The 12,184-nt window shown below is 38.8% G+C and overlaps 1 protein-coding gene across 6 annotated transcripts in view; it reads left to right on the forward strand.

The window, feature by feature from the left end:
- The window catches only part of TAF3 (TATA-box binding protein associated factor 3), a 118,654-nt gene that overhangs the window by 89,716 nt on the left and 16,754 nt on the right, over nucleotides 1-12,184 (forward strand). For all 6 annotated transcript variants that reach the window (XM_081557234.1, XM_081557229.1, XM_081557230.1 and 3 more), the window contains exon 4: nucleotides 5,544-5,626. In XM_081557234.1, coding sequence (XP_081413360.1) covers nucleotides 5,544-5,626 — 83 coding nt within the window. The remainder of the gene's footprint in view (nucleotides 1-5,543; nucleotides 5,627-12,184) is intronic.

Genomic DNA, 12,184 nt, shown 5'->3' on the forward strand with positions numbered 1-12,184 from the left:
ACCACGTTCCCTGGGGCAGCCTGCTGCGCCTCACTTTACTCTTGTCGTCTTACCTCTGTGCATATATAAGATTAAGTGGGGTTGAAGAGTGGTCTCCGCGGTTTGCGCCTCTTGACAAAAGGTCCCCGTCGTCTTTCCTTTCTGTTGTAAGTATACTGTTTGCTTGTTTCCATCGTGTTCTCATCAGCTTTCATGATGAACTAGTGAAATGAGGGGCTTTCAGTAAGAAGGGGGGACTATTCCCTTCCTGTTTCTTATAACTGTCTGTTCCATGAAGAAATTAGTAACTTAATGTTAAATGAGTCTGTTTGAGTTTATAGAAGCTTCCTCAAGCCCACGCCCAGGGTTGTGGAGGCACGAACTGAACTCTTACCGAGAGCCTGAATCCTGTTTCATTGTCCCCACTGGATCCCACTTGTTATATACCTGACCACAACCGTAGATCTTCTGACCATCTGTTTAATATTTTAAACAGTTTATCAGTGATAGCTAGACTTATGTTTCTGAATGGAAATAATGTAAAGACCTTCATTGTTAAGAAAGACAGCAGAGTAGTTACCAGTTAACATAGTTGAGCATCTAAAATGTTAGGTTATTAAATTCAGCTTTCCACCAATACTATTTCAGGGTGTTTTTCTGATATATTAGCATAGATAGATATCTGAACCAGTGCTGGCTGAACTTGCTGCCAGTGGCACACACATATGTTTGTGTGTGTGTTTAATGAAAGTTTAACATTAAAAAAATAGAAAGTAAAAACTTGGCCAGATTATATTGACAAAGCTGCCCATTACCTTTGCAGAAAGTCCCTGTCAGAAGATAAACTTTAAAGCTGGAATGCATGAAAGAGTTCCAAGGTAGAATTTAAATTTAAACTGATTCTTTATAGATAAGCTTTTTAAAAATCCACCTCTTTGCTTCAAGTCAGGATTTTAAAAATAAATTTCCCCTTTAAATCTCTTGAGCGATTTTCATTTTTTGCAAGGCCGCACTGCTGGTGTCCTGGAAAAATGGAGAGTTAGAGCTTTATCAGTTGGTGCCCTGAGGTATGTGGCAAAGAAGCTAAATCCTTGAAGATTAGCAAAAAAAATGCAGCACATGGCAATAAGGGGCTTATATGACTACTAGTATTAGTTCAGGTGAAAGAAGTATTGCTTATACATAAAACTGGACAAATCCACTGACAATGTATTTTTAGTTAGCTACAAAGGAGTCTTATATTACTGGACTTTGCTTCTTTAGTGAATTGGGAAGCTTAGTAATCCACTGTAAATGCTCTTCCACGTGCCCCAATTCTCAGCATCACTCTAAAGTACTCTTCTTTTATTTTAACCCTTACAGGCTCCTCTTTCCCCTGGATTTTGGCTTCATGTCATTAAAAGATGGTGTCAGTCTTACTGTTTAAGAAATCGAAGCCATTGTCATCCAGTGTGTTGATTGCCACGGGATGGGCACATGAGAAGTCATTGCATAATTGTAGGAAACGTCCCTGTGTTTTCATCAGGGCGGCCGCTCAGATAAAGTCAGTGTGGTGTGACCAAGTCTGGAGACAAATTTTTGTTTAGAAACTGTGCTTTCTCTATGGACATTGTTAGCATCCTTATTAGTCTTTTTCTGTCCTTGCTTGAATTTTATCTTTCAGTTAAATCTGCTTTAACCTCTTTAAGAATGAAATGAAAGTATTTAACTATTTTTCAGTAGAGTTGCCATATGTCCTGGCTTGCCTGGGACAATCCAGTTTACACCTGTTACATGGTGTAAATAATAGCTCCTGCTTTTGCTGTCAAAGCTCTTTCTGGATGGGGTAGTCACCCTACTTTCAGGGGAAACTTTGTGCCAAGGTTAACAGGTTCTGAGTCGTTCATTAAATCAGCAGTTTTACTAAATAAATATCTCTTATCCTCAGGGCACATTTATACCATTTTTAATCTGACTCTTAAAATACCTCTGCATTTTTGTTTCCTTTTGCTTTTGCATATTGTATCATTTAACTTTTTAAAATAGTAGGTTGTAAATAGACCATGCCTTGATTCTTTTTGTCCTGCCAAGTCATTGCAGTCAGCCTCAAAAAGCCAGCAAGTTCAGTTGAATGGAGGTGAGGCCAACATTCGTCTCCGTTTCCATATAAGCTAGTTAGTTTTCCATAGAGAAAAAAACTGTATTTACAGTCTACCCTAGCCATCTCACAAGTATGTGTCGCTCATCATAAAAGATATTGACAAAAGAAACTGAATAGTTCCATGCAGGATGTCAGCATTACCAGAAAAAAAGACCCAAAATATGTGGCAAAGAGTCACAAATAGTGTGGTGAAACAGAGGATGAATTTGGGGGCGGAGAACTGAATTTCAGTCATTTACTTACTAACTTTGTAACTCTGGCCAAACCACTCAGTCTTTCTGAGCTCTCAGTTACATGTGAGCAAGAATTCCTTCCACACTTACCTTAGAGAGTTATGGAGATCACATGGGATTGTGTGTATGGGACACACTTTGTGACGTGCTGTGCAAGTAAGTTACACTTAACGTGCAGTGCGGTAATAGGGATGGACCAGGGTAAAGTGAGAAGCATAATGAGACTAAAGAAGATTTTTTAAAAGAGGGCAAACAGCTTTATTTTTTTAATAAAGCTTAAGGGGTTTCAATAATAGTATTGTGGGTTGAAGGAATATGGAATATTACTTCTAATACTCTCATCACTTATGAGTGTGTGTGTGTGAGACCCTAAAATATTTTAGAATTGAAGAAATTAAGGAACTTTATATAATTTTTCATTCTCTGAATTTAAATAAAACTGTATTCAGTCCTAGTTTTGCTATTTTTGTGACCTTAAAACAGAAAAGGAAACAGAAAGAAAGGAAAAATGGTTGCTTCATGTATGATCATTCTGTCTGTAAAATGGAAACCATAATACCTACCCCACCTGTTTGTTAAAGAACCTGAATGAGAACATCTAAAAAATAACCGAACGCAATGCCTGGCAAGCATTAAGTGTTTTATAAATGTTTGTTTGCTTGGGACATGCTTATTTTCCCAGAGGTAACACAGAATGGTGAGAAAAATATAGAAACCTTAGTAGTTTACAAAATAGGCTAGACCATTGGTTCTCAGGTTTGTGTTAGATATAGACCTCTGTGTTCAAAGAATCAGAGAAAGTGAATTCAGAGGTTTTTCCATGGGTCTCTCTCTGCCCCCACCCCAGTGACCCTTGGTCCCCGAAGCCTCGTGGAAACCACTGGATTAAGAATCAGGCAAAAGTGAGGCCATTTAGAGAAGCAGGTTTTTTGTAGGGAAACTGATAAGATTTGGATGTGGTGAAATCTTTATAGGGTATTTAGTTGAAAATGTCCAGTAGACAGCATGATATTCTGGTGTTACTTCCAGTCAGTGGTGGTATAAAGAGGGTGATTTTGAAGACATGACATATTGAAAACTTTTATGATTGAACCCATGAATGTGAGTGAAGTCAGTGTCGAGTGACAAGAGGAGAGGACCCAGCGAGGTCAGGCCAAAGAAGAGGGCTTTGTTAGGGCCAGGGAAGGAGCATGGTGAAGTTCTCAATGGAGAAATAGACAGGAACATTAGGGAAGAGTGAGTGTCTAGGAAGAGTGGCTTTAGTTGGGCCAGAAAGTAGAGTGAAGTTGGGTGAGGAGTGAATTTATGGAGATGATGGAATTAAAGACTAGAACGTGTGAGAGGTCATCAACTAGAGGGAAAAGGGGAGGTAAATTTTTTAAATGAGAGTTGAGCACATTAGAACGCTGGAGGAAAATAATGAACCGAGAAGGTGAAGATGCCACAAATAAGGAGGAAGTTTCTTTCAAAGAGTGGAGGTGACGGACTCTAGTGTAATCGTGGGTGCACACATATGTAGGGAATTGAAGGAGTTGTGCTCAGTGGTTTCAGCATTTTTTCCTGTGGGGTTTGAGGAGCAGAAGGGGAAGGAAATCATGGGATGGGTCTTAAAAGCTGTAAATGTTTGAAATTATTGCTTCCAATTAATTCTTAAAATATATCTTAAGCACTTATATGTCAGACCCTACAACAGGCACTGGGAAATAGCAATGCATAGAGCAGGCATGGTCTCCACTCTTATCTAGTTTAGCAGAGAATCCAAATAGGCAGACAGTCTTAAAGGCACAGATGAAATTGGAGTTTTGATGGCAGAAGCTGGAGCAGTTTTAAATTTTTTCTTTGGAATTAGTGCTCTGGGGAATGATTTCAGATTGGTCCTGGACAAATGGTGAAATGACCGAGAGGCAGGGAGTTGAGGGTGCTTGCAGGATAAGTGGTTCATTCAACAGATGTTGGTTGAGTACCTCCTGTGTGTCATGCACTGCTCAAGAGAATGAACGAAGTCATAAATCTTGATGTGACCATGGATTTACAAAAAACAAACACAACTCAAGAAGGGGACAGGTTAAAACATATTAAAAAATGGTAGATTTGATCAATGTGCAATATATTGTTTCTGTGAGATACTGTTGGGTTGACCCAGAAGCTCCTTTGGGTTTTTCCTTAGCATCGTAGGAAGAAACCACAATGAACATTTTGGCCAATGGCAATATATTGAGCACTGTGTTATAAACTCCTTCCCCTTTAGAACCATTGCACAACTTCTTTTCTTAATTTCTCTTGAGTTTGAAATACATAAATCAGAGGTTTGCACCAGTTGTTGCAGTGACTAACAGCGTCCTCCTGCTGAGCCAGGGAAGTTGAACACCTGGCAGTGCCTGGGACATCCGCTCAACAGCAAACCACCCCACCGAGAATGCCTGTTGAAAAGCTGTGGTGCAGATGATAATTTGAACTGCAGAGCTTTTTCTCATTTTGTCCATTTAAAATACTGATTTTACTATAGAGGGTCTTCAAGTCAGAAATTGTGACGAAGTCCTTTCAATACCATAGTTAATTTGTATGTTCCCTTTCTGATTATTAGCTCAACTATTTGAGCTGGTATCTTCAACTTACTCAGCAGTCACTGCCTTCACCATGAATCCTTTCTAAGTAAATATGTTTTGTCTCTTATAGTATTTTAGGTCACTTTTCTACTAGCCAAGAAATGAAGCAGTCCAGTGCTGTAATTACACTGGGTGTGTCAGTTTTCTTATATGGCATGATAAACATAAGATGAGTTTAATGTTTTTCAAGACCCATAAATTTTATCTTATAATGAAGCTCTTGCTGCCTTTTTTTCCTATTATATATTAAGTCTGGCAGTCACGTAATTGTTCCACTGAATGACCAAAGCAACAATTCTTGTTTAAAAATTCTGACAATAAAATCTGAGAAATTAATCAAAACTAAGCAAATACAGAAATAGCTCCCATATTTAAAGTGTTTAAAATTTGGGGAATTTCTCATGATGCCTGAGTCCTTGAGAAATGAAAAGAAAAGAACCCCAGGTTAGCTTTAGCTCTAGCACCTCAGCCACATTTGAAATTCAAAAACCTATCAAGTTTGTGGGGATGAGGGAGTAGGAGAAAAGGGAGGTGGTACTTCTGTTGAGAAAAATGTAATTGACTCTAATGTACTGTCTTCAACAGATCAAAGTGGAGCCCGTGGTCCCAGCCCCAAGCCCCGTTATCCCCAGACTGACTCTCAGAGTTGGAGCCGGCCAAGACAAGATGTAAGTACTGACGTTTCGGTGCAGAGGGCAAGAGGTTGAACTTAACTTTCACTCCTCTTCCCTAATGGATTAGAACTCTATGGATCTTTCCAGTGTGAACATATACAATCAGGCTTTATTTTGAGAAGTCTTCATTCTCAAATGTTTATTGGTTTCTTTCTCAGAGTAAATGCTTACTGCTTTATTCAACATATAGGAGCCTTTCTGCCCACCCACCCCCAACCCCCTCACCCCAGTTCTCTTCTTTTAAAGACTAATACAGGACATTGTTTCTGCTTAGTTTGTGAGGCCCCGATTATCTGAAAAATAAGAAACTGTATTGAATGGACTGACTGCCCACATTACACCCAGGTGGATGTAGTATTAAACCTTCTCAAACATGTGTTCTCTGTCACCAGGACAAAGAATGAAGATTCTTTTCTTGCTCAAATGGCACATGGTTTTATTCTGTGCATATAAAACAAGGATAATGCCAAAAGCTTGGTCAAGCACTGTATCAGTGACAACTGAAGTCTGAATTATCCACCCTTTATTTTTTTTAAGAGAACTGGAAATGTAGACCTGGTGTTTACTGTTTATTTTCTTAATTTCATGAAATCATCACATCTGCCTATCCTTCTTCAAAGTAAATTTATTGGCTGTGTTTCTTTTATTCATTTTTGTGATATGAATTAAGGGTTACAATGCTCCCATGTGATCCTCATAATGTGATGAACATTGATCTTTTTTTTTTGCAAATCATGTTGAAAATCATTCATGTAAAAATCATACTATGCATCATTTCAGTAAATTTTACAAGCTCAGAGTACAAATCTACAACCGTTTTTTTTTTTACCAGTAAAGCCTAAAGATGGATTAGTTTACATCACAAGCAATCAAATGTTATATAGAAAATAGGTTTACAAGGCATTTAACTTTCATTCAATTTTTAACCATAAAGACCAAAGTAGGAGCCATGAACTTATTTATCTAGTGTGTAGAGTAGACAACAGGAAGTTTGCTTTGCATTCTCATCATTCGTTCCATCTTAGAGTTTGTGTGTAGTGTGTATTTTATGCAGCCACTGCTTCTGTTAGTTCCAAACATAATACTGAGAAAAAGTCCAGCATCATTCCGATGAATGATGGTGTAGGGCAAACGTGGCCTTCTAGGAGAGTGTGTATTCTTCTGAAGATTGAGAGAAGAAAATCTGGTTAGTGGTTTTCTTGCCTAAATTATCTACGTAATTTCCACATTGCTTGTTCTGGTTGTGCCAGCAGAGACCCAGACAGTAGGCTGTAGTATTACTGACAAGCTTAGAAAATGGAACAAAAATACCATAGATTGAGTTCTTTTTAAACCAAATACTTTGCTGGTGCCCCTCTATCTTCCCTACAAAAGCTTTAATCATGTCCTTATCCCTCAGCCATTAGAGAGCAGAGGGCTAAGTTAACACATGGACCCAACCAAAGCACCTGTACCTGCCATCTCATTAGAAATCCTGTCCTTGGGTTCATTTCTCTGAAGGAAAGATACTTTTACCTATCTCTGGACAAATACTTTTCTCCTCCCCATTCATATTTTATTCCAGTTTTGTCCTAACTCACCATTACATCACCTTTCCTTACACATACAAGTTTGGCTTGCTTATTCCTTTAGAGGAATAAGGTTTTTAGAAAGGCATTGATAGTAGTATTCATCACATCTGCCTTTAAGCATCTTTCAGTTATTTGGTTGACTAATTCCTTTTCCTCTCAATAAATCACTCATATGCCTAAGATATTGGAAGTTGTGAGAAATAGATCCTATGACTCTGTAACAGAATGTCCAGTATTAGGGAAATTATAGTACCCAGACAGTCTAGACAAATTGTCCTTGAAAGTATAACATTATGTAACGTGAACTTTCTGATATTTAGGGAAATAACTCCCATATCTTATGGATAATAAATCATTTGACCAAAGTCAGACACAAGGAAATGAATACTTATAATGAACAAAAGAATAAATTAAGTGAAATATATTACATTTTACACTTAAAAGGAAAGAAAAAGAGGCCCAAGTCACATGTTGTTGTTGTTCAGTCGCTAAGTCCTGTCTGACTCTTTGTGACCCCGTGGACTGCAGCACGCCAGGCTCCTCTGTCCTCCACTGTCTCCTGGACAGTGGTCAAATTGATGTCCATTGAGTCAATGATACAATCCAACCGTCTCATCCTTTGCTTATCCCTTCTCCTTTTTCCTTCAATCTTTCCCAGCATCAGGGTCTTCCAGAGAGTTGATTCTCTGCATCAGGTGGCCAGAGTATTGGAGATTCAGCTTCAGCATCAGTCCTTCCAGTGAATATTCAGGGTTGATCTCCTTGCAGTCCAAGGGACTCCTAAGAGTCTTCTCCAACACTGCAATTCAAAAGCATCAATTCTTCAGCACTCAGCCTTCATTATGGTCCAGCTCTCACATCCATTCATGACTACAGGAAAAACCATAGCTTTGACTCTATGGACCTTCGTCAGCAAAATGATGTTTCTGCTTTTAAATATACTGTCTAGGATTGTCATAGGTTTCCTTCCAGGGAGTAGGTGTCTTTTAATTTTATGGCTGCAGTGACAGTCCACAGTGATTTTGAAGCCCAAGAAAAGAAAATCTGTTACTGCTTCTACTTTTTCCCCTTCTATTTGCCCTGAAGTGATGGGATTGGATGCCATGATCTTAGTTTTTTGAATGTTGAGTTTCAAGCCAGCTTTTTCACTCTCCTCTTTCACCCTCATCAAGAGGCTCTTTAGTTCCTCTTCATTTTCTGCCATTAGAGTGGTATTACCTGCATATCTTATGTTGTTGATATTTCTCCCAGCAGTCTTAATAACAGCTTGTGCTTCATCCAGCCCGGCATTTCATTTGATGTACTCTGTATATAAGTTAAATTAGCAGGGTGACAGTATACAGCCTTGATGTACTCCTTTCCCAATTTTGAACCAGTCCATTGTTCCATGTAAGGTTCTAACTATTGTTCCTTGACCCACATACAAGTTTCTCACGAGACTAGTAGGGTTGTCTGGTATTTTCTTTTCTTTAAGAATTTCTACAATTTTTTGTGATCCACACAGTCAAAGGCTTTAGCAGAGTCAGTGAAGTGTAGTCAGTTAAGCTAAAGTAGATGTTTTTCTGGAATCCCCTTGCTTTTTCCATGATCCAAAGAATGTTGTCAATTTGATCTCTGGTTCCTCTGCCTTTTCTTTTTTGTTTTGTTTTGCTTTTTTTTTCATTTTTGGCATTTAATTCAGAAGAAATTCAAAGAAATCGAGTGTCTCTATTATAACAAATCACTTTTCATTTCTGTTTGCTTATTTATGTGAACAAGATTTCTCAGTGTTTCCATTCATCAATATTAGAAATAGAAATTGATGTTGATAACACAACATTGTAAATCAACTATACCCTAATTAAAAAAAATTTTTTTTGGTGGATTTTTATCTTTTTTTAAAATTTAGTTTATTTATTTTAATTGGAGGCCAATTACTTTACAATATTGTGGTGGTTTTTGCCATACATTGACATGAATCAGCCATGGGTGTACATGTGTCCCCCATCCCATCCCTCCGAGTCACCCCAGTGCACCAGCCCTGAGCACCCTGTCTCATGCATCAAACCTGGACTGGTGATCTATTTCGCATATGGTAATATACACGTTTCAATGCTTTCAGTGTTCTCAAATCATCCCACCCTTACCTTCTCCCACAGAGTCCAAAAGTCTGTTCTTTACATCTGTGTCTCTTTTGCTGTCTCATATATGGGGTCATCGTTACCATCTTTCTAAATTCTATATATATGCATTAATATACTGTATTGGTGTTTTCCTTTCTGACTTACTTCACTCTGTATAATAGGCTCCCGTTTCATCCACCTCGTTAGAACTGATTCAAATGCATTCTTTTTAATAGCTGAGTAATATTCCATTGAGTATATGTACCCCAACTTTCTTATCCATTTGTCTGCCGATGGACATGTAAGTTGCTTCCATGTCCTAGCTATTGTGAACAATGCTGCGATGAACATTGGGGTACACGTGTCTCTTTCAATTCTGGTTTCCTTGGTGTATATGCCCAGCTGTGGCATTGCTGAGTTGTATGGCAGTTCTATTTACAGTTTTTTAAGGAATCTCCACACTGTTCTCCATAGTGGCTGGACTAGTTTGCATTCCCACCAAGAGAGTAAGAGGGTTCCCTTTTCTCCGCACCCTCTGACTTTTTGATAGCAGCCATTCTGACTGGCATGAGATGGTACCTCATTGTGGTTTTGATCTGCATTTCTCTGATAATGAGCGATGTTGAACCTCTTTTCATGTGTTTGTTAGCCATCTATATGTCTTCTTTGGAGTAATGTCTATTTAGTTCTTTGGCCCATTTTTTGATTGGGTCGTTTATTTTTCTGGAATTGAGCTGCATGAGCTAGTTGTGTATTTTTGAAATTAATTCTTTGTCAGTTGCTTCGCTTGCTTCCTCTGCCTTTTCTAAACCCAGCTTGTACATCTGGAAGGTCTCAGTTCACATACTGCTGAAGCATAGCTTGAAGGATTTTGAGCATTACCTTGTGAAATGTGAAACTAGCATGTGAAATGAATGCAGTCCTATGGTAGTTTATACATTCTTTAGCATTGCCCTTCTTTGGGATTGGAATGAAAACTGACCTTTTCCAGACTTGTGGACACTGTTGAGTTTTCCAAATTTACTCACATATTGAGGGCAACACCTTAACAACATCAGCTTTTAGGATTTGAAATAGCTCATCTGGAATTCCATCACCTCCATTAACTTTGTAGTAATGCTTCCTAAGGCCCACTTGACTTCACACTCCAGGATGTCTGGCTCCAGCTGAGTGACCACACAATCATAGTTATCCTGGTCATTAAGATATATTTTTTGTATAGTTCTTCTGTGTATTCTTGTCAACTCTTGTTAATCTCTTCTGCTTCTTGAAGAGATCTCTAGTCTTTCCCATTTTATTGTTTTCCTTTATTTCTTTGAAGAAGGCCTCTTATCTCTCATTGCTATTCTCTGGAACTGTGTATCCAGTTGGTTAGCTCTTTCCCTTTCTCCCTTGCTTTTCACTTCTCTTCTTTCCCCAGCTATTTGTGAAGCTTCCTTAGACAATTCACTTTGCCTTCTTGCATTTCTTTTTCTTTGGGATGGTTTTGATCACTGCCTCCTGTACAGTGTTACAAACCTCCGTCCATAGTTCTTCAGGCACTCTCTTTACCAGATCTAATCCCTTGAATCTGTTTGTCACCTCCACTATATAATCATAAGATATTTGATTTAGGTCATACCTGAATGGCCTAGTGGTTTACCCTGTATTCTTCAATTTAAGCCTGAATTTTGTAATGAGGAGTTCATGATCTGAGCCACAGTCAGCTCCCAGTTTTATTTTTGCTAACTGTATAGAGCTACCCCATCTTTGGCTGCAAAGATGCAAAATAATCCAGGAGTTGGTGATGGACAGGGAAGCCTGGTGTGCTGCAGTCCGTGGGGTTGCAAAGAGTCAGATACAACTGAGTGACTGAACTGAACTGACTACTGATGCAAAATAATCAATCTGATTTCAGTATTGACCATCTGGTGATGTCCATATGGAAAATTGTCTCTTGTGTTGTTGGAGAAAGCTGTTTGCTACGACCAGGGTGTTCTCTTGGCAAAACTGTTAGCCTTTGCTCTTCTTCATTTTGTACTGCAAGGCCAAACTTGCCTGTTATTCCATTTATCTCTTAACTTCCTACTTTTGCATTCCAGTCTCCTATGATGAAAAGGACATCTTTTTTTTAGTGTTAGTTCTAGAAGATCTTGTAGGTCTTCAGAGACCCAGTCTACTTGAGGTTCTTTAGCATCAGAGGTTGGGGCACAGACTTGGATTACTGTGTTGAATGGTTTGCCCTGGAAACAAACCAAGATCATTCTGTCACTTTTGAAATTGCACCCAGATACTGTATTTCAGACTCTTTGATTGACTATGAGGGCTACTCCATTTCTTCTAAGGGATTCTTGCCCACAGTAGTAGTAGATATAATGGTCATCTGAATAAAATTCTCCCATTCTCATACGTTTTAGTTCACAAATTCCTAAGATATTGATGTTCACTCTTGCCATCTCTTGCTTGACCATATCCAACTTACTTTGATTCATGGGCCTAACATTCCAGGTTCCTATGCAATATTGCTCTTTACAGCATCAGACTTTACTTTCACCACCAGGCACATCCACAACTGGGCATTGCTTCTGCTTTGGCCCAACCTCTTCATTCTTTCTGGAGCTATTAGTAATTGCCCTCCACTCTTCCCCATAGCATATTGAACACCTTCCCACTTAAGGGATTCATCTTCCAGTGTCATATTTTTTTGCCTTTTCATACTGTCCATGGGATCCTTGAAGCAAGAATATGGAGCGGTTTGCCATTCCCTCCTCCAGTGGACCACGTTTTGTCAGAACTCTCCACTATGACCTCTTTTGTGTGGCCCTACATGGCATGGCTCGTAGCTTCATTGAGTTATGCAAACCCCTTTGCCATGAGCAATAGGATTTTATATAAAATGC

This window comes from Giraffa tippelskirchi, chromosome 13, assembly GCF_054371585.1.
Source record: "Giraffa tippelskirchi isolate mGirTip1 chromosome 13, T2T-mGirTip1v1.2.pri, whole genome shotgun sequence".
NCBI classification, from domain to species: domain Eukaryota; kingdom Metazoa; phylum Chordata; class Mammalia; order Artiodactyla; family Giraffidae; genus Giraffa; species Giraffa tippelskirchi.